The sequence below is a fragment of the Anser brachyrhynchus genome (assembly GCF_964034855.1).
Source record: "Anser brachyrhynchus genome assembly, chromosome: 1".
NCBI lineage: Eukaryota > Metazoa > Chordata > Aves > Anseriformes > Anatidae > Anser > Anser brachyrhynchus.
In genome coordinates this window covers 55,323,647-55,345,290 of record NC_137694.1, presented here as the reverse complement: position 1 = coordinate 55,345,290, position 21,644 = coordinate 55,323,647, and the positions used below count along the sequence as shown (strand labels likewise).

The following is a 21,644-nucleotide window of genomic DNA, read 5'->3' as shown; positions in this document are numbered from 1 at the left end:
CTCTGCTTTGTCATGTTTTAATAGCCGCTGCTGTGTGTTTTCATCTCTTTAATATTGTTGAGCAAGAAGGAATCTGGTGCACGCACGGGTAGGACTTTACAACAGCTTGCTTCTGTTACCAGCTACGTACAAACTGTTCCTGCCTTCTGGCTTTAGGCAACAGGTGGTACTGCTCCCTCCTCAGGGGGACCACTGAGAGAAAGGCAGGCACAGGCCAGCCCTTGAGACTCCAATGCCAGGGATGTGGGAGAAGAGGTGGGAACAAATTGCATTTGCGATTTTCCCTTGGCCTAGTCATGGGAATCAGATTTGTTCCCACCAGGAAAGTCTTTTGTCATGGTCTCTCTCACTTCCTCGCTTCTCTTCTTGTCAATGATCTCCATCTCGCGCATTTTCTGCGGAGTACAAAGGGGGTGGGCTGAGTGAGGAGAACGCCAGGAGCTTTTTTCTTTTTTTTTTTTTTAAACAAACTCCAAGAGCAAAGATTCTGCTTCCCTGATTAAGGTGCATGCAGATGTAGAAAGAAAGGCTGAAAGCCTCTTATTCCCAATTTCCCAAATTCATGCCCTTCTTGTGCCACAAAAGGGAACTGTCTCCTCCTCTTCCCCACTCGGCTATAGGAGGGAGATTGTGCTTTAAGATTTCTGACACGAGGAATGCTCTCAACACCCTGTAGGGCCAGTGCTGCCAGGGCCCTCACATACCTGGGAGATTTCAGTGAGGATAATTCTCTGATACTTCTTGCCCTGTCCTAGAGCTTCCATCTCTGCCAGGAACTCCCGCCTCTCCCGAACTTCATTCACCACTGACAGAGAGAAAACACTGTGAAAATGGGATCCAGCCAAAAGGCAAGGAAATGTCTAGCTGCAAACCCTCAACCTCCCAGCTCTGTTGGAGCAGCGGTCCCACCAGGGGAGGGGGGATATCTGCTGTAACACCCACCCATCTTGCCCACCAAAATACCTCGGTGGTCCTTCACACAGTGGGAAGCCCCCCTCCCCTGCACAGCTCCCTTCCCTATCCTGCAGGAATGGTGACTTCCCACTTTTCTTTGCAACATGAGAGTTTTCTGTACTTAATAGTTATCGATCTGTGCTGTCACAGTTAAGGAAAGGCTGTCTGGAGCGTTCACACACATAGGAGATTCAAGCACAGGGAGGTACAAGGCAGGGTTTTGCCATCCCAGAATATTGTGCAGGACAAAGTCCATCACTGCTTAAAATTCTGCCCTACATTTAAGCTTTGCTAGTGTAACTTTACTGATCTTGGAGTGAAAATAAACACAGCCCAAACCACGGTCAGGCTGGTAAACATCCTAGCCTACTCTGAGTCACACTGGCTGGAGAAAGGATCCACAGTACCTGGGCTTTCTGCCCAGGCTGCCCCTGCGAATCACCACGGTATTCCTCTGCCAGCAGTTTGTGTTCTGTGGGCAATCCAGACAGCCTACATCTGCCAGCAAGCCTCTGCAGAACAAATTCTGCGAGGAAGGCTGGATCGCAGAGGCACAGTGTCAGGTCCTTCCTCTGGGAATCTGGCTCTGTGCTCCCTTCTGCCCAGGGTTTCAGATTTGGGACCTCACAGCCCTCAGGGGGAGCAGCTTTCCAGGCTTCCCCTGCGCCCTCTCCCAGGGACGTACATTCTTCAAAGGAATGACGAGGACATACATTCTTCAAAGCGGTCAATCTCAGTTATCTCCTCTTCCTTTGTCTGAACAAGTGTCTGTTTTACTTGGTGTTCCACCACATCCTTCCCTGTCGCTAAGATATTCTGGAGCCTTTGCTTCTCCCTTTCCAAATCTCCTGTGAATGAAAAGGAAAAAAACATAAATGCTTAGCAGCCTGTCTCCTCAGCAAGAAGCCTGGCCACCCTGCTGCCCTGCTAATGACAGCAGAAGAAATGTGACATTAATGACAGTGCATCCCCAGACTGAACTGCACAAGCATGCCCATTGTGAAGAGAAAACCAAACGGATATCAAAGACTTGACCCACATTTATAAGCTAGAAAATTATATAGCACCCCTTCTTACAGAAGGATTGTACAAGGTCCTATCACTTATAATTCCCCTAGCTAGCGGGCAGAAGTCAGTGAGCATTTGCAGTGAACATTCCCTCAGAGATCTCTTTTTTAAGCATCCTTGAAGTCAGAAAGTATGAGGATGAAGAGTAGTTAACACCTCCTATGGCTGCTGAGGTTGCAGGCAGGGGGTGGACATAAGGGGAAGAGAGAGGGACGGGATGGCATGATTAGTAATGTTTTCTGACTTACTCCTTGCTCGTGGCTTGAATTTCTCTCGGGTGTAAGCATCTCCTGCCTGGCAGACCTTGGCAGGCCGAAGATGTGGTTTAGCTGAAAGCCTGCTCGGCTGACAGAGCGGTGGGGAGGAAGCAGGTGGCATGGGCGCTGGTTGTTTGCTGGATGTGGGGTGGCACTGGAGGGGCAGGGCATCTCCCCCTGGAGAACAAACCCAAAATATTGATGTCAGACACAGAGGAGCCTGGCTGGATGGCCCCGGATTACCACCAGCTGAAGATCAGGTGTAGCGCAGCCAAGAAATATCCACAGTGCCACAGATGCTGCTCATGGGTACGCGTCCTTTGGGGACGCCTCACCTGGTACTTACAAAAAACATCAGCAGCTGTGCTGCCATGTGGAAGGGAGCAGGACACCTCCATCCAAGCACCCTGTAGGTGAACACCCCCTCGATTGGGGCGAGGGGCACGAGCTGTTCACCACAGCAGCGAGGGGGGAACGCGAGGCGGACAGCACTCACGTTCCAGGCACTCCATCAGGCATCGCCTCTGGAAGCTCGTCAGCTTCGACTCCTCCATCATGGCTGCAAAACATTGTCTATGTGTAAACACAGGGCCCCAGAGGGCTCCCCCCGTCCCCATAACACCCAGAACGGGCGGGACAGGGCAAGGGGTGATCCCTACGGACAAGACAGACAGACAGACACGGGTCTTCCACCACCTCACATGGCCCAGAAGCACCCCTCAGGGCCTGTCCCCGCCGCAGGCCCCGTTACCTCGCAGCAGCTCCCGGGTTTTGGGGCTGTACCGGGCTCTGCCTCCTCCCTCCGAGCCCGCCATGGCCGGTGGCGACCGTGGAGAGGTGGGGGTGAAGAAGGAGGGGGTAAAATGGCGGCGCGTCGCCACGGCAACGGCGCCATGGCGCCGGGCGACTGCTAGTCACGTCACGGGGAGCGACCAGAAGCGGGCGGGGAGGAAGGAGACAAGATGTCCGACAACGAGGACAAGTGAGAGCGGCAGCGGGGGGCAGGGGGCGGGCTGGGGGACGGGGATCGCGATCGGGATCGCGATCGGGATCGGGATCGGGATCGGGATCGGGATCGGGATCAGGATTGGGATCAGGACCCGGATTCGGATCAGGATCCGGATTCGGGTTGGAAACTGGGAGCCAAGCGCGTTGCCTGACGTGCCCTTCCCTCCTGCCCCTCAGCTTCGACGGGGATGACTTCGACGATGTGGAGGAGGACGAGGGTCTGGAGGACCTGGAGAACGCGGAGGAGGTGGGTGCCGCCGCCGGCTCGCCCGCCGCTCGGGCCTGAGGTGCAGCCGAGCCGTAGCGTTGTGCTGGTTTCCCCAGGAGGGACAGGAGAACGTGGAGATCCTCCCGTCGGGAGAGCGGCAGGCGGCTAACCAGAAGCGGATCACCACCCCCTACATGACCAAGTACGAGCGGGCCAGAGTCCTGGGCACACGCGCCCTCCAGATAGCGTGAGTATCCCCTGCTGTATCCCAAGCATCCCTGCAGTGAGGCTGTCATCTCCTGATATCTCCCAGCCCCGTTAAAGCTGCTTATTCCTTTCCTTAAAACCTCCTGGACCTCATGTAGTCCCTTACCTGACAGCTGAGCTTGCGGATCATCATCTCAATCAGCACTGAAAAGCATCACCGCGTGCCCTTACATCTCTAACAATCCCTCAGATGTCACAGGCAAAAGGAGAGGGGAATGTGACACGCTGATCCTGCTTTCTGCCTTTCCTAAGGCAGCCAGCATGGGCTGGAAAGCTCAGGACTGGTTGGCAGAAGCTAAAGGTTTAGGGAGAGATGCTCTACAACATCTTCATTTATAGGGCTGTAAGAATTAGGAATGGCATAGCCATCCTGAAATCTTCTCTGAGTGCAGCTGTATTCTGGCAAACTATAAGTTTGTTAAGTGTTTGGAATAGTGTGGCATCATTTATGATAGATAATGCCACTTAAATCCTATTTTGAGTGCTATTAAGGCTGGCTGCTCTCAATCTGTTCCATTTACCTGTCCAGATCTGTTTTAATAATATATGTCAAAAAAGTTTTGTGCTTTTTGAAAAACTGCCCTACAAGCGAGACTATTAAACTGTGTTAAAATTTGTCTGAAAGGGCGTCTCTGAATTTCATCTTAGCTACATGCACCTTCATAAATAGTACTTCTCTGCATCTCATCACCATCTACAAGCTTCTAAATGAACTTTCCTTAATTGTCACTTTGCTGAGTTGTTCTTTGCCCAGTTATCACTCCAGGAGGCTATTTTGTGTGCATTCTTTCAACTGGTCGAAGACCAGACAAATGGGTGAGATGGGATGGGTATGTGCCAGGCCTGTAATCCAAAGCACTCTGGCGCCTGGTTCTCCTTCAGCTACGTATTTCTGCTTTTGGTGCTAACTCTAGGCCAGCAGCAGCCCCCCAGTGGCCTTAACCACACATAACGTGAACTTCTGTTGCTGTTGCCACCAGACAGAGAGACAATCATCAGCAGCGCTTGCTCTACTTTTACAACCCTCTGCAAAAATGCATTTTTTTCCCTAGCGATAGACTGCATCAAAAATCCAGCCTTTCATTTTCTCCTAAAGAAAGCCTGGAAGATGTGAGCAAGTGAGAACACGGGGGATGCCTATTTAACAGTGTTTCCACCCTCTCTGTTAGATAATTTTGAGATCAGTTTTGATATTCTGTTCCTCTGTGGTGGTTCAACCTGGCAGGCAACTAAACACCACACAGCCATTTGCTCACTTACCTTCTCCCCCGACCAGTGGGATGGGGGAGAGATTTGGGAGGGGGGGAAAACAAGTAAAAGCTCGTGGATTGAGATAAAGACAATTTAATAAAACAGAAAAGGAAGAGAAATAATGATGATGATAATAACAGAATATATAAAGCAAGTGATGCATGATGCAATTGCTTGCCATCCCGTCCCTGAGCAGTATTCCCCCTGCCCCCTGGCCAGCCACCACCTGTTAATTCAGCACAATGCCATGCCTTACAGAATATCCCTTTGGCAGTCTGAGTCAGCTGTCCTGGTTCTGTCCCCTCCCAGCTCCTTGTGCACCCCCAGCCTGCTCGCTGGCAGAGCCAGAAGAACATTCAAGCAAAAACTCGGTCCATCGTCCCCGGGAGAAATTTTCTTTCCGAAGTGGATGAGAGTGCAACACGCAGGCGCGTGCTTAGCTGCCCCTTCTTCGTGTTCTCTCAAATGGTTGTTGATGTTTTGTTCCAGGATGTGTGCCCCTGTGATGGTGGAATTGGAAGGAGAGACAGATCCCTTGCTGATTGCCATGAAAGAACTCAAGTAAGTCCCAGCCTTCGGCAGTGAGTGTATTGATTTCCATAAAGCAAGCACTCCCTTCCTCATCCCAGCATTTAGCAGCTTATTCCATGCAGCTCATTCCAGGACAACATTGTGTTCCCTCAGTAACAGTGAGTACTACAGTTGCCTTCCTTTTCTGCTCCTTGGGACTTCTCCACAGCTGCTCTTCCATCATGGGAGCTCTTGCATAGTGCTGGTGATTAGCAGTGCTCTGATCTCTTTTACTTGGGAGTCCAAGTGTCTTTTATTTCTGTGATGAGAACACAAGGTCCTCATCTTTCTGGAATCAGTTTAATTCTCTCAAAGGGATTGGTGCGAAGGAGCCTTCTGAACAGACCTGTGTTCAAATGGAGTGCTGGCAAAAATTAAAATAAGGGTCAGGTTGGTAATGTGAAAGCCCTGGTAAGAATGTCTTTTTTTCCTGCATCCTTCTACACTTGGCTTATTGCAGGAGGCACAACCCTTGCTTACAGAGAGATTAAATAAATCCTTTCTGACTAGCGAAATCAGCTTCTGGATGGCTGCTGACAGGCCCACCTTTCCACAGCAGAGTGTTCTGGCCCACAGCTTGCTGACGTGGTCAGCGAGCTAATATGTCATGGGCAGGCTTCTTTCAAGCAGACCAGCCAGACTCCCTTACTGATAAAGTCCCTATGCTTGAGTTGAGTTGTCCCTCTGCTCCCCCAGTTTCTCAGTGCGTTGCAGTTGCTCTTGCAGACTTTATATCTCTATTACAGCAGCTCCTTTTATCATTGCTAAAACCTCCACGGGTCATGCTCCTATCAGATCTCCAAGATCCTAAATTGCTTCTGGTCACTGTCTGAGTGCGAGCTCTAGAAAGCAGTCAGAGTGTCACACACAGTGGCATCCTGTGCTGTGCCAAAATTAAATTGTGATTCTTGGCATGAGGGAGCTGCTCTGGCGCTAGAAAAACAGAAGCCCTGAATGTGGTCATTAAAGACGTTGTATTACTTTTCACGTCTGATATGGTCGTAAACCTGATGCCCTGGTTAGATTCCAGACTGTCTAATTACATTCTGCAGATTTAAATCTGCTTCCACTAAGTTAAATTCTGTTCAGCACTTTCTTGCTTTCTAATTGGAGCTGCTGCTAGCAGACGATGTGTTCTGTCCCAGCTTTACCAGGCTTTGGTGGCTGAATAGTCCATAATATTTCACATATCCTTCTTTATAATGTACCTGATGCCCCCAGACGTGCAAAACACTCCATAGAAGTCAGCTTTTCATGAAGGCTCTTGGAATTCTGACACTTCTGTAGTGTCTTGTAGGGGGGAAAAAATCTTCACTAGGTTTTCCTTGGAAAAAAAAAAGAATTTATTACTCAAGTTACTTTTTGTTTTTTTTTTCCCATCTTTTATTTAGATGCTTGGTGTTTTCTCGTAGTGAATTCAGGTCACAGGGCTCAGTTCCTGCAGTAGCAACAGGGTGCTGACCTTCTGGAGGTCTTTGATTGTTTTGAGACTTAGGGTGCTCGATGCTTTGCACCTACAAAAGAAAACTGTGTTGGTACTTCCCTCTACCGTGTAATGCCAAATCTCTGGTGCCATACAGATCTCCCACTTAAACCTGATGAGCTTACTGAAGCTAGCAAGGCAGCGTACCTCAATTCCCATTGCCTGCTGAAATGCTATAGTGAAGGCCCTGGCATTTCTTTTCACCTCTCTGTCCTTCCTCCAGAGCACGCAAGATCCCCATAATCATACGTCGTTATCTACCTGACGGGAGCTATGAAGACTGGGGCGTGGATGAGTTAATTATCACAGACTGATCAGCCGTTGCTTTTGGTTCTTTCCTTCTCCAACAGATGTTTCTATTTTTGTTTATATTTGTGTAAATAAATTATAAACCTTCCCATTTTAAGCTGAATGTGTTTTTTTTTCCTCTCCCCCACCTTTTTTTCCCATCTCTGCCCTATGTGCCCAGGATTTCTTTTGGACCCTTTCTTACTTCTGTACACCAGCTTGGTTATTCTTTCATTCTGTGTCGGTCTGTGTGGGCTTTACTAAGATTAGGGTGCAAAGTGCCAAGTTTTACTTTTATTTCCACCTGAAAAGCCCATACCTTTTAGCTAGGGTGAAGACTGCAGTAGCTGCCTCCACCTGCCCCTCCTCTCCAGTTATAGGACCAACAGCCAAGTGAACTACTGTTGGACAGAAACGATCTTGCAGGTACTTCGGCTTCAGAAAGACTCCAGCCCTCCACCACTACCCCTTCTTAAAACGTGGGTGTGAGACACCTCCATTGCTTCCCCCTAGACAGTCAGGCCTTTGTGCCCTGAGCAGGTTGCTGTGGAAACCCCCAATTTCCTCTCTGGCCAGAGCTGGCTGTGGAGCTTCTCAGGAGTATCGTAGAGCAGCTCTCATCAAATCACCTATTGTTTCCCTGCTCCTGCTGCTTATCAGTGCTGGGGATCCCCTTTCAGTGGCACTGCCCCAGCCGGAAGCGCAGTCGCCAGTCGTGGTCCCCGCCAGCTTGGCAGGGTAGGTTCGGTTGCTGCGCTCGCTCCTCATTCGGCTCCTCTCTGATGTGCCATGGGACCAGCGCTCTTCGGTGCACGGGCGCTCTCCCAAGCCATCTCAGTTGTGTGAAGCCCAGCGCATCTTATGGTGGCACGGCAGTAGTTAAATTGTAGAGTTCCTTTGGTAATCTGCAGTGTGATGACGGATCGGTCATTTGTCCTCTCAAGGTACCTGTGTTCTCGCCTCTGATGTGCAAGGAGGAGAAAAATCATTTAGTTCCCTGCTCAGATCAGAAAGGGTTGGGTGGATGTGTTAAAATCTGCAAGGGCTTCCAGCCAGCGAATACCTCTTTTTCATTTCTTAATCTTCTCTGTGGTTCTTGCTTTGCACGAGGAAGGCAGAATACACCGAGTCCTCCATAGCAGGTGATCTTATTAAAATGTGCCCTTGGAATTTTTGCCTTTTTTTTTTTTAAGAGAAGAGAAGGTAAGGTGCACCTATTGTTTCTGCTTTATGTTGATTTTTTTTCTTTACACTGGTCCAAGAAGACTTTTTCCAACCAGCTCGCGTTAAAGCTCGTGCTCATGTTTAAAGCATGCATTCCTCATGCTGTACGTGTGGTCGGTGCCTGCAGACAAACATCCACATCCCAAAGGGAGTTTACATCCACCTGCTTGGGGACCCAGCTCATATAACCGGCCATGTATGTCATTCTCTTCCTGGGCCCTGTAAAAGCACCCACCCATCCATCCTTCCTTTGTCGGTCTGCGCAGGGATGCGATGTGTGCAGGAGGGGCTGGTTTTGGAGGCGAGAACGCAAGGGCTGAACAGGTCCCTGAGCAAAAGGACAGGTCACAGGGATTGGGGAGATGCTTGCAGGTGTGGGAAGGGGGTTGACCCCAAAGAACGCAAGTGCTTCCTGATCCCGGCCATCCTTACCAAGAAAAGGTTAATTTGCAGCGCTGTGGCCTTCAGCCTTCTCCCCCCACCCTCCATGGAATCCTTTAATCACGTTGGTGCGGTGAAATTTCAGCCCTGAAATGGTGCCTTTGTGCAATCATTCTGGCGTCCGCCATGGAGCGCGGGGGTCGTTTTCTTGTCCTTTTTTTTTTTTTTTTTTTTTTTAAATGGCTTCTTTGTTCCCTGCCCGCCTCCCCTCCCCAGCCTTGCATCTGTATCAGATACGATTAAAGGGATAGGGAAGGATGCTGGGCCAGCTCCTGCTAGGCTGCGGGAGGAGTGTTTAACCCCTCTGTTACCAGTGTCATGTCTCTGTTCTCAGTCATGTCTTCGTTGTGAGGACGCTCCTAGATGAGAGGAGGCATCCCCTTCCACTAGAGGATGGTTGATGTGGAACCCAATCGCTTTCTTAGTTTGCTTTCTGAGGAGCTGGAGAAGGGTACTTGTGTATGGTTAAGGACTTTCTTTTCCCAATCTTCCGTTCACCCATACCACGGCCCTTCTCTCCTCCACCCCTGGGATTAGCTGTCCTACCCCTAACTCTGCTGTGGCTCCCCTTATCATGCTCCTGACCTGCTCGGCAGTGCACTAGTTCCCTTCTGGACTCTCCCCACAGCCTGTAGTTTGGGGTAGAGATTTCTCCTCCAATTCACTGAGTGGTCACAGATTTATTTTGCACAGAGCTGTTCACCTTGACATCACCGTCATTAAATGTCATTACGTTGTTCTGCTGCTGATGCTCTTGGCCCTATATAGGACTTCATCCAAATAGTGCCACGAGTTTTAAAAAGCTTTCAATGTGCTCTGCAGTTCCTGGACCTCCTGCTTATTTTACTCACCCATTAAGTGTCTAGTGAACACAAAATCACAGGATAGATCACGTGTCTTTGCTCTGAAGCCTTTGGAATCCATTTTTAGTTGTCGTGGAGTCTCTGTTTCAATTGGAATCCTGCCTTGCTCCCATTGGCCTTGAAAGAAGTTCTTAAGCAGACCAATACCTGCTGTACATTTTCTTTCCAAACTTCTTCAGATAGTCTCCTAGGACCTGACTACACCCAGGATGTCCTCTTCAACAGCTAAGGTACGTACTTCTATTCTTGAATACACTGTGTGTGTGTGTGTGTGTGTTTAAATTCTTGCTAGTGGAAGGCAAGAGGCTGGGTGCATTGAGTTTCTACAGAGAAACTAATGGTTGTTCCAAAGTGCTTCCAAAATACACAAGTTTATGTAAGTTTTTTATGAAGGTACATAATGGCCACCTGGAGATAAGGAACTGAGAGAGAAACCCCACGCTCCTGGAGAGAATTAATGATGCTAAGAAATTCTTGGGTGGAACACACACAAACAGTGCTCTTCTTAATGGCATGTGATGAATTTTAACTGAGGAGCAGGATTCAGTGTTACTACATCCCTCACTCAGGAAATGGTTGGAGCTGGGTTATGAGCAGAAGAGTTTCATCTCCATGAAGGAGCGCAGTAAGCCAGCTGGAGTTCTGCCTGTGTCCTCTCAGTGACAGGCAGAGGAAAGCTGTGCACGGGATCCGTGCGGTGTTGTAGTGACACATGACAGACTTACTGGGGGAGGAAAAAAAGAGACTTTCATGAAAGAGGTCAAAAAAAAATCCAGAGACATGAAAATGAAACTTTTAAGTTTATTATTCCATATGTTTAATGCAGAGTTAATGGTGCTAGGACAGCATAGAGACTGGGGAAAGGGAGCTGGGGGAGGAAGGTGCTACTTGCATAAATAAGGGGACAGGGCTTGAACAGGTTACATGCGTACAGGGAGCAAACATTCTACATGATCTTTTCAGACACCACGAGGAGGAGTCATCCATAGCTAAGGGAGGCAGGAAGGGCATCTGACAGTCATAACAGCAGAGGGAAACAGCGGCACGGATCACAGTCCATGTTTGGTCAAAGTATTTTATCTTTCTAGACTGGATTATCCATTGGAAGGTCCCACAACATGTCTCTGCGATCAATTGCCAGGAGTCATTTTTTTTCCTGCAGCAACTTCTGTGCCAATTCACTCCCCGGCATGGCAAACCACCCCAGTCCTGGAGGTGTCAAAGGAGAAGTCAGCAGACTGTTCTCAGGCGTTGGGCTGAAAAAAAAGAGGGTTGATCTGACTGCAAGAGTTGCTTGCTTCCAGTTCGAATCCCAGAGGCAAAAATGAGTTCTTCTGCACCTAACCAGGCTTGTTTTCTTCACACTCATCCAAGACTGGGTGCGTATCTACCTTGCTTAAAGCCACAGGAGCATCTTTCCATCCTCAGCGAAGGTAGGAGGGCGGTGTTGACGGATGGCAATATGTGATGAACAAATGAGCAGGGATGCACGCCACATCAGCCTGAGTTTGGAGCAGGGGTTCAAAGTGAGCATTGCAATTGCCTCTGGGTGTTGGCAAGTGCACAGTAGCTTTCTTGGTGCCTCCACTTTCAGGGAGGCATGGTCAGGCACTGGAAGAGCAAGGACTAGGTTTGCTCAGAGGTTGTTTGGGATACCGAAGAGATTAGAAAGGACTGAGATGCCAGAAATACCAGACACAAGTGAACGATATAAAGTAATTGTAAGAAAGGAGGATTCACTCACAGCACCTTAATGATCCACAGGTCCTGCCCCACCTCTCCTGCACCTCCATACACGAACACACGTGCACACACAGGCTATGATATGAGAAAGGCTAAGAGTGACAATGCAGTTCCTGAGTCCTACACATTGTTCAGTCAAGCCTTACAAAAAAATCCATGCAGGAAGGAGTGTGGGATTAAACAGAGGCAGGACGGAGAGAAGAGGCGAGGAGAAAAGCTAGGGCGCAGTCGTGGAAATCAGCGGGGAAGCAAGCGTAAGTTGGTCTTCAAACGGGGATCGAGATTCATGCATGTGTGAATCTTGGGCAGGACTGCTGCACAACACTGATCGCAAGGAAGCCGGCCGTGCCGTCCTCCCCGCTCCTCCTCCCACAACATGTTCACCACGGCTGAGCAGCCACCCTTCACCCCCAGCAGGTGACAAAGAGTCGGCCGTTGTGGTCTTTTGGAAACACTTGCTAACTCACTGGAGGAGTCTGGGGAGGGGAAGGAAAGGACAGTCTCTCTTCTCTTAAGTCCAGGGTGCACACAACAAAGCCCGCCACGGACCAGTCACTCCATGTCTTGAATCCTCCTCATCTAGAAGGCCAGTAAGGTGTTGCAAGCCAGTGGCATGGCCTGCGTGAAGTCGGTAAAGGGCAAAAGGACGAAAAACCTTCCTCGAGGCGGGTGAGCCAGCGATAGCCGGGGTCAAGAAAGGCACTTCCAGATACTCAGTGGGTTTTGGTGGCTGGATGGTGGCACTGAGTGACCTCGGAGTTCGGAGGCTCTTCTGCCTGTGCTGATTCTTCGGAGCCTTTCCGTCGCTGCTTCGGTCACTGTTCCCCATTCCCTACGGTCTGGAGAGAGTCGTATAGACGGGCTGTTCCCAATGTGTGGGGCTATGGGACTGTGGCACGGAGGGTGCGGGGTCAGAGATGGCGGTGTAAAGGGGACGTTGGGAAGGTCCCATGTAGGAGAAGGCAGAGTAGAGGCCAGAGGCTTGGCTGGAGTGGCTGTAGTAGGGTCCTGAGGGCTGGTGGTCAGGGTAGTCAAACTGGGGCCTGGAGATGGAGGGGAAGGCCGAACCGTAGTGGGGCAGACTCAGGGATGTGTAAGCTATCTGGGAGGTGGAGGGCTGGTCGGTGTAATGACCTCCGGGGGCGGAACCCTCCGTTTTCACCTGGGCCTTGGAGTCCACCACCGGTGACGTGGCGGCGGACAAGGAGACCCCGTGCTGCTTGGAGATCCAGGCCGAGTGTCCGCTGGCCGCAGCCAGGGCGCTCCCGAGGCCGTAGCCAGCCGCCGCGGCTGCCGCGTAGCCCCCGACATGGCCTGGGTGGCCAGCATGTCCGTTGGGCGGCAGGTACTGGTCAAACTCGTTGACGTCAAAGGTCTCCATGTTGGACATCACCTCGTGGCTGATCTCCCCGATGTCCACGTTGCCGAAGTCGATGTGGGGCTTTCCCCCTTCCCCCAGGGAGCGCCCTTCCCGTTTGGAGTCGGCTTTGCCTGCCTGCAGCTCGGTCTTAGGGGTGGTGGGAGGCGTGGGGGGGCCGTGGCTCTGACCTGCAAGGTGAAAAACATTTTGAGGAGGAAAGAGAGAGAAGAAGGTGAGTTACTGCTTTATACCTGGGCAGCTCCACAGGCCAGCTCCGCTCCTCCCAGTATGCCAGCAACTGCACAAAGACTTCAGTGGAGGGAGAGGGAAATGGCCAGCCAAAACCAAACCTTTTTATATCGTTTTGCCAAAACCAAGGAAAGGTAAAAGGATACCCCACCGGAGAAGAGAAATGTAAGTGCCATGAAACTCAGGCATGCCCCTGTACCAATGACTCCAGCAGTCTGCTGGGTCGTGAGTGAGGTGTGAGCCACACCACTAAGGCTTTGACAGCGATGGCTTGTTTTCCTGAGCCTCCCCGTCGGCCGTAACCTGCCAGCAGGTTCACAGAGACCTGGGACTCACCTGAGGAGTGTTCTGGGTGCCCATCGGACATGGGCGACCCTTCCCCGGGATGCCTGTGGTCCAGGTGGGCGTTCTTGTAGTGGGCCTGGATAGCGGCAGCCCCGCCAGCCTCCGCCTCCACCTGGCCTTCGCCCTCGCCCTGCGTGGCCTTGCCGTTTTTCCGCCGACGGGGCTGGTACTTGTAGTCGGGGTGGTCTTTCTTGTGCTGCATCCTCAGCCGCTCCGCCTCTTCGATAAAGGGGCGCTTGTCGCTTTCGTTCAGCAGCCTGCAGGGGCCAAGGTGGTAAAGAAGAGGGGAAGGAGAGGGGCAGGTGTGTGAGAAAAAAAATAAATCCCAATGCGCACAATTACAGGACACAACATATAAATCCAGGCGTCAGGGTGTTGCCCTGTTTTAGGGTATTTCCCAGAACAACAGGGAGAGCTGGGGGTGATTTAATGGAGACAGCAATGTTTTCCTCCTCATCGTTAATAGTCAGCTTTAATAACTCATTGTCATGGTCAGCGCCAGTGCTGGGTGTCCCTTCCCCAGCTGCATTATACTTCTCAGGAACTTCAACAGCCTCACTTGCATTTTAGTTTCACCCCCAAAGGAAAACCCAGCCTTTCACAGCCATGGAAAATAAGGCTGGACAGGCTGCTTTCAAAGATTTAGGGCAAAGTAAGGGAAGCTGGGAGCAGGCCTCAAACAATGGCAGTGTGGCACACCCTTACTACCCATACCGCTGCCTTCCCCATCTCCTGCTCCTCCCCAGACTGTTTTTATTCCAATTTAAGCCTTCTTGTGGGCTCTGCTCTGAGTTTGAACATAAATGGTAGTAATTGGCGTTGGCTCCACCCAAGCTACTGCCTGAAGCTCACTGGGCCTTTAAGCCTCTTGCAGTATTCTAGAATGGAATTAAAAAAATTTAGAAGGGGGAAAGTGGTGTATCCTGCTCCTCCTGGAGCTCCTGCTCGCTGTAGACAGGGACAATGCAAAAGGTTGAAACACAAATGCCCAGCCCTTCTTGAACGTGGCCTTGCAGTTGTAAAAAAATTAGCTTCTACATTGCTTGACCATGTACAAATCGATAAGCTTTGGTCTCTAGATGAAAGGCTGTAGAAATGTAAGCTCCTTCTCTGTATTCCTGCCAGATCATGAGCTGCTCTGGTTAAGATAGGATCTCCAGGAAAATCATGAAATGTACAGGCAGGACACCTCAGAAAGCTTGAAGATGAGAACGATCTGGTTGCTCAAGGCTTAAGCAGCTTCAGTTGGAAGCTCTTCAGTTTAATTTTGTGGGTTTTTTTCCCCCTCAAATGTCCTTGTGACTTAGAGTCAACCTGCTTCCAAGCAGAAACCAGTGCTCTCAGAAGGGGCCAGTCTTTTCCTGTGACTTGTACCTCAAGCACCCCAAAGCCCTCAGCGCTAAAAGGCGAGCGATTCTGTTACGCTGTAGGCACTGTGGAAGAAGAAAAGTCTGAAAAACAGAAGACAGAGGGGAGGGACGTCTCAAAGATCACAAAGATAAAACTGCAGAGAAGGACCAAGGGGTCACCAGCAAGTAACTGGCCGGTTTTTAAGCATGCCCTTTCTCACCACTCTCTCTGCATCGCCCTGACCATCAGCCAGAAGGTGTGTGGCGTGGCCTGGAGCACGTTACGCTGCTGACCTGGGTTCACTCTAGGCAGCCTGAGAAGATCGCAGCCACACGCCGCATTCCTCCGCTGCCTTAATCCTGCAGATTAAAGCAACTGAGCCACCATGATTCCAGCACCGGCTTTTCTGTCTCCCTCCTGCCCCTGTACACCATGCTCACACGTCCTGGAGGGCTCTAATCCCTCAGCCAGCCCTGCTCCAGGCTGCCCAAGAGGTCTGAAGGGACAGCCCGTCCAGCCATCCTGGCCTCTGGAGGCATCAAGGACTGGGAGGCAACCTCACACCATCCTTGAGGACACCCCTTCTCCATCAGAGATGAAGAAATGGAGGCAAACTCTGCAGCCTTACAACCCTTCGCTACAAGGAAGCTGGGTTTAGGCTTCTCTACACTGCCAACCCAGATGGTGCCAGAGTTATTAAGATTCTGTGGTTGGGAATGAAATGTCTCCTTTTGCTCCAAGAGGTGCTTCTGTAAGAGGCTGGGTGCCGGACAGCCAGCTTTGATCTGCTGGATGTATCAGTGAACTCAGAGCAGAGCTTCCCGAGGAGGCCAGCAGTGAAGGCCGAAGCCCAGCCTTCCACATCGGGCCTGAACCAGAGTCACCCGTGTCTATGCAGGAGTCAAATCCCTGCCCTCTGATCTGTGCCTGGTCCCCTCACCGCCTCTCCTCTCCCCTCGACAGCCGCCCGCGAGCAGTGCCACCAGCAGGCCAGCGGGACGTCCACTCCCCGCGCTTTTGTCTTCTTCCCCAGCCTCCCTGCTCCCTCCTCCCTCCCGCTGGGATCAGAGCTCAAATCGGCTTTAGCAAAGTGAAACTGGTGCGAGCAGGCAAAGGCCAGGAGATTTGGGGGATTTGGATTTCACTCGCTTCCTGCCCTCCCCCTCCGCCCCCCGCGCTCCCCTGTCGATAATGCACAGGAATCTCGCACGGGCAGAGAACTTATGGATCACGGAGCAAAGCCCTTGTGGGGCTTAACACAGCCCTCTCCACCCACCCCGGCACCAAACGCCACCGATGAGTCTGTGTGGTGGGGATGGGGTCAGCATCTCCTGCGGCACAGCCAGGGATGGCTTGTCCCACGCGTCCACAGCCCCGGATTTCGTGGGCATCACCCTGTCCCGGGCACTTTGCCTTGGTAAGGTGGGGTGCAGAAAACGAGGGAGCTGCCACCCCCATACAAAGGTCCCTTCATCAGGTCTCCTCGTCCCTCTCAACAGCCCCGCTGTCCCCTTCTTCTCGTGCCCCGCTTGTTTTCGGCCCTTTAGACAGTGCTGGCTGGCGTGTTGGCTTAGAGTCACGCCGACATTTTCAGCAGCCGGCCTCCATTTGAGAGCTGTTCCTCATCCCACCCCAGGGAAGGAAAGCAGCCAAGGCGAGCTTTCGTCAAGCATGGAAACCCTCCCTTCTTCTCCTCCCCTTCCCCTCGCCCTCCATTTTAGCGAATTCGCTTCTTCATCTGCATCCTTCTCATCCCAAGTGGACACAAACCAGGGGCCACAAGTCCCCCCCCAGTCCTGGGGTCCTGTGGCCCTTCCCACCACGGGCTGGGACCCGTGGAGGATGCGGCGGTGGCACCGAGCCAGAGGGACCACCAGCTGTCTCCACCAGCACACCCTCCATCTTCCTCCTTCCCCAGCATTGCGGGCTGCTGGGGCTGCGTGCTCCTTGCTCCGCGGGCGGCTGGAGACGGCCCCCACACCCCTTGTACACCCCCCCTTGGCCGCTTCCTTCTCCCACATCTGCTCCTAAGTCAAGTCTGAGCTGGGAGAGGGTGAGGAGAGAGGTTGGGAGCTGAATCCCCTTCCTCTCATTCCTTCCCCCTGCGGCCTCCCCGGGGGATATCTGACAACGCAGCAGGGATGCCGTGTGGCAGCGGGATCTCCCCGGCTCCCTCTGGCCCATTTTCCCCCATGTCTCCTGCAGGATGGCACCATCCTCACTTCGCAGCTCCCCAGTGCCTTCCGCAGTGTGCAGCTGGAGATCACGAGCCCCGTGAGCAAACACAGCACTAAGATTTTCTAGTAGAAAAAACTACTTGGACTAGCCTTCAGAAAGATTTTTCCAGGCTCTGCTGTCCCTACCCATCACTGTTCGCTGGGCATATATTTGTCTTAAAGGTCTGCAGGCAGCCTCCGTGCTCACCAGCTCTCGCTCCCTGCACTGCTAACACAGCCCGCACCTGCACAAGCTCACAGCCACCTACGTGGAAATACACTCTGCCACTCATGTTTTCCAAAGCAACTAGGGATTTAGGCCGTTGGGTTTGGGCGGTCACTTTGTAGGTGATCTGTAAGCATCCAGGTTCCTTTGCAGGAGACCTGTCAAATGCATTTGTGAAATGACTGAGATTAATCCAGCGCTCAGCCGGGCTGCCCGCAGTTAGACTGGCACATAGATGCAATACCTTGGGGGCAGCAGGAACCTAAATGGGGGAAAACCCAACTGCACGGTGGCTGAAAGGCTTGGCTCAGGGCTGCAATCCTGGAAACCTTCAGGCCACCTCCCTTGGACTTTTGTGACCTATCGTTTGCCCCCAGCCCCACAGAAAGACACATACACGTCGTCCTAGCCAGCTCAGATGCTGACCGTGCTGCTGCACCCATAACCCTGGCGGTACAGTCCCGTATGGGCTGGCACAGCTCCGAGAGCCGCTGTCTGCCCTAGCAGCAAAGACTCGGGAAGGATCCGTGTCCCAGCAAAACCATCGGCACCCAGCAGCCACGACCCCAGGACTGATCCTGCAAGCTCCTCCGCGTGACGCACGCGCTCTCTGGCTGCACAATGCCCTACGAAACAGCCGGGGCCCTCGGCAGGACCTCAGCCTTCACCTGACGGCCACGTCCCCTGCTGCACCCGGCCGCGCTCACGCTGGTTTGCCGGCGGCAGGAGCTGTGCTGGCTCCTGCTCAGGTGCACAAATGTCACCACGGGCCGGGGGCTGCGTCTCCGTGCACTCTTTCTGCAGCAGCTGTGGAGGGATTTACCACTCTGCTCTGTTTTCAAAGGAAATGCAGTGTCCAAAGGGAGGCCGCTGCTCTAAAATCTGGCAGTATTTCACAACAAGGGAATGATACCTTGAAACAACACTCTGGGAGCAAAAAAAGTGGATTCAGATGCAGAGATGTGAGCGAGGGGAGCCAGAGGGAGCTGGGAACCAGACCAATGGGGGCAAAGTGTAAGGAGATTGGTTCATACTGGCACAAATGGAAGAGGACACCACAGTGATAGTAGGTAGAGACGGCTGTGTCGAGACAACAAAAGCTGGAGGGGGAACGGAGCAAACCAGTGGGCTACCAGGGTGGAGGTGAAAGAGCAGGCAGGGGGCTGAGAGCTGCGCACTGTAGTTTTGCCTGCGGTCCAGAGTCTGGCAGCAGAGCCTGAGGATCGAGCAGCAGGCTGGGTAGAGGAAAATGAAGGCAGCGGGGAACAAAGCAGGAGGCAGGGAAAGAGCATCAGAGGAGACCTCTGCCTTCAGCTTCCCAAAGAAATCCATTTGCTTGAGTTACAGCAGACACTGGCAGGTCAGTGTAAATGGGGGGACACAGCAGAGGGAGAAACCAATGCTCAAGGGCTCAGTTCTCCCTTGTGAGCAAGGAGTTTTGGAGTCAGGAGGAGACCTGTTGGACAGGGTGTGTTTCAGTTCTGCTTGGAAAAATGTCTCGTGGCCCATCTGAGGCAGAGGGCTTCCTCCCACACAATGCTGTCAGGATGGGAGAGGGAATGAAAGGGCCTCTTCACAGGAGGCCGATGGCCATGATAAGTGTTGGTCAGTGCAAGGCAAAGGGGTGACGGTGCGGGGGGCTTGCAGCAGAAAGTGTTTGTGGTAAGTCAGCGGGGTTATTGGCAGAAATGGCCCGACGGGAGTGAAGCAGCATGGCCAGCCTTGCACGCGTGGGACCCCTTTATAGCAGGGTCTCTCCTTGCCCACCACTCCCCACCACGGGCCTCGCTGCACCTGCATGGCCTGCCGAAACCAGGACCAACCCGGGAAGGATGGGTGGGTGGCTCAACCCTTGGCTCCCTTCCCTCAACCTTCCTCCTCAGCCATGTCTTCGTTTCCCACTTGCTCTGCGGCACTGCACAGAGGATAACCCCTCCTGGTGTGGGGACCCGAGATCAAACAGGCTCAGGGCAGCCACAAGCAAGTCTGACGGGGTTCTGTTCCAGCTTCTGTTCATGCACAACTTTGCCCAACAGAGGGTGAGCCAAGGAGGCAAGGTCTCCCCTGACAGTCAAGTAGGACCAGGATGAATGTCCTGGTCAGGAACAAGAGGGAAAGTTAGAGGGAAACAGGTGGAAAATGGAGGCATGGGCTCCATCTGGGGTGGAGGTGAGCTCTGCTGAGGAATCCTTCCCTACATATACAGGGTACATAACAGCCACTCTTGCCCCGTTCTCCCAGCCACCAGGGAGGAGGCTCCCCGTGGGGAAAAAACCTTCTCAGGGGACACCCCCTCCATCCCATCCCGTCCCCAAACTTCCTCCTGACTACATATTCCTCTCTAGGACACCTCCGGGCCTCAGCCCTCGCACGCCCGCTCTTACCTCCAGAGCTTCCCCAAGGTCTTACTGAGCTCGGCGTTGTGGAGGTGCGGGTACTGGTCAGCCAATTTCCTCCGGGCAGCCTGTGCCCATACCATGAAGGCGTTCATGGGCCGCTTGACGTGGGGTTTGCTCTTGTTACTTCCATTGACCCGAACGGGCATGGGTACCAGGGTCCAGTCATAGCCGCTCAGCACCTGGCTGACCGCCTCGCGGATGCACACGGGGAACTTGTCGTCGTCCGCCTCCGAGTCTTGCTGTTCCTTCTTGACCTTGCCCATCTCTCCGTTCCCGGAGCCGGCGAGGTGAGGAGAGTTGTCCGATGCCATGGAGGGTCCCGGTGAGAGGCAGTGGTGGTCTTCGGAGCCCACCGGGCTCATCTCCACCTCTGAAAGGTCTTGGTCGTCGGCCATGGTCTCTTCCTTCTCGGTGTCCTTCTTCTCACTGGGGAGGGGAGGGAGGAAGACAAAAACAAAGGAAAGAAAGGAAAAAAAAAAACCGAGGGGAAAGAGAGAAAAGGAAAAGCGACCACCAAATCCAACAGGGACTCCGCGCTCTCCGAAGAGCTGACCACGAGACAGGGGCCGCTTGATAAAAACACAAGCAAAGCAATTGCCATGCACACCACAAAACCCGTGATCGAGGAGGGTGGGGATGGGCCGGGGCCCCAATTAATCGGGAGCTCCTATCTTTGCAGTCATCCCAAGCTGGTGTCTGCAGAGGGGCCTACGGCAGCTGCCCAGCTATGCCAAGGACCAGTGGGACAAGGGGGTGTGGGGACCCCAGAGGAGGGAGGCATGGAGCCTCCTGCCCGGCCACAGCTCCCCACAGGAAGCAGGACTGGAGGGACAGCCACAAAACTTGTGTCAGGAGGTGCCCTTTTCTTCTGAAGACGTGCCTTGTATTGCCAGCACAGTGCCTAGGAAGACAGGGGCACCAGCACCATGTTGACAAACCAAAGGGGCATGTCTCATATCTCCTGGCCACCTCCAGGGACACAAGGCACCGGCAGGCAGTGAAAAGTGCCTCTGCGGGGACACCCCATCCCCTGGCCACTGCTCACAAAGCAGACTTAAAATATATCTACGTCGCATCCCCACGCACGTCCTTGGGGATATATGTATATCACATACACATAGATATTCAGATGCAAGCACACATGAAGTTGAACTTTGAGAGAAGCCACAGATCTGAGCTGCCCGCCCCGCGCACCCCTCCTCTCTCGCTGTCTGCAGTCACCTCTAAAAGTCCCTGCCACGGCACAGCCGCTGCCCTCTTTGAGAAAGAAATGCTCTGAAAATAAAGGCCTCCTTATCCATCCCCCCCAGCCAGAAATAAAAAGAAGGAAAGGAAAAAGAAAAAAAAAAAAAAAAGAAGTTTTAGAAAAGCATGCCTCTGGTTTAGCTGAGAAAGTTAATGGGGAGCAAAGGCTGCTGTCGCTCCGCTTGCAGAGGGTGGCACGGTGCTTTGCTGGGGAAATTGAAAAAGTGGCAGAAAGTAGGGAAAGAAAAAAAAAAAAAAAGGAGTGAATGTGTGTGTGCATGCCAGGGAGCTCAGGTAGGAAAACTTACGTTGCTGGCTGGTGCGGCCGGCAAATCCTGCGAGGGCTGCAGTATCCCGGTCGCCCCCCTGCTCTCCCGCCGGCTTCGGGGTGCGCTGCCGGGGAGGCGCTCAGGCGAGTGCCATTCCTGGAGGGAGGCTTGGTTTTTTCTAATACCCCGGCTGGATGCCTCTCGCTGGCTTTGCTGCTTAGCACCGGGGGAGGGAAGGGCGGAAGGTGGAGCCAAGCGTTTCTCAGAGCCAGGACACGGTCAGGCCGCTGGGGAGGGGACGCGGGCAGCCCCCCACCCCACCTCGGCGTTCCCCACTTTCCACCAGCACCGGCTGCTTGG

General features: G+C 52.6%; 3 protein-coding genes across 6 annotated transcripts; 1 reads left to right on the top strand and 2 right to left on the bottom strand.

The window, feature by feature from the left end:
• Nucleotides 1–33: 33 nt before the first annotated feature.
• On the bottom strand, nt 34–3,189 carry LOC308191871 (UPF0193 protein EVG1). Of its 4 annotated transcripts, none has more exons than XM_080584770.1 (6): nt 3,031–3,189; nt 2,776–2,838; nt 2,271–2,456; nt 1,668–1,802; nt 705–805; nt 34–395 (listed from the first exon to the last, which is right to left on the bottom strand). In XM_080584770.1, exons 1-6 carry the CDS (start codon nt 3,092–3,094, stop codon nt 291–293), a joined length of 654 nt encoding a protein of 217 aa, XP_080440896.1. In that variant the 5' UTR covers nt 3,095–3,189; the 3' UTR covers nt 34–290. The 4 variants fall into 4 exon arrangements, with proteins under 4 accessions (XP_080440896.1, XP_080440897.1, XP_080440898.1 ...); XM_080584771.1 differs by having other exon boundaries at nt 2,976–3,066; XM_080584772.1 differs by having other exon boundaries at nt 2,981–3,054.
• On the top strand, nt 3,176–7,472 carry POLR2F (RNA polymerase II, I and III subunit F). The gene is made up of 5 exons (XM_080584801.1): nt 3,176–3,261; nt 3,465–3,534; nt 3,612–3,742; nt 5,503–5,574; nt 7,290–7,472. The coding sequence occupies exons 1-5, from the start codon at nt 3,242–3,244 to the stop codon at nt 7,378–7,380; spliced, it is 384 nt and encodes a 127-aa protein (XP_080440927.1). The 5' UTR covers nt 3,176–3,241; the 3' UTR covers nt 7,381–7,472.
• SOX10 (SRY-box transcription factor 10) lies at nt 5,503–21,457 on the bottom strand. The gene is made up of 4 exons (XM_080584741.1): nt 21,324–21,457; nt 19,756–20,196; nt 13,571–13,836; nt 5,503–13,173 (listed from the first exon to the last, which is right to left on the bottom strand). Exons 2-4 carry the CDS (start codon nt 20,163–20,165, stop codon nt 12,458–12,460), a joined length of 1,392 nt encoding a protein of 463 aa, XP_080440867.1. The 5' UTR covers nt 20,166–20,196; nt 21,324–21,457; the 3' UTR covers nt 5,503–12,457.
• Between the last annotated feature and the right edge of the window lie 187 nt (nt 21,458–21,644).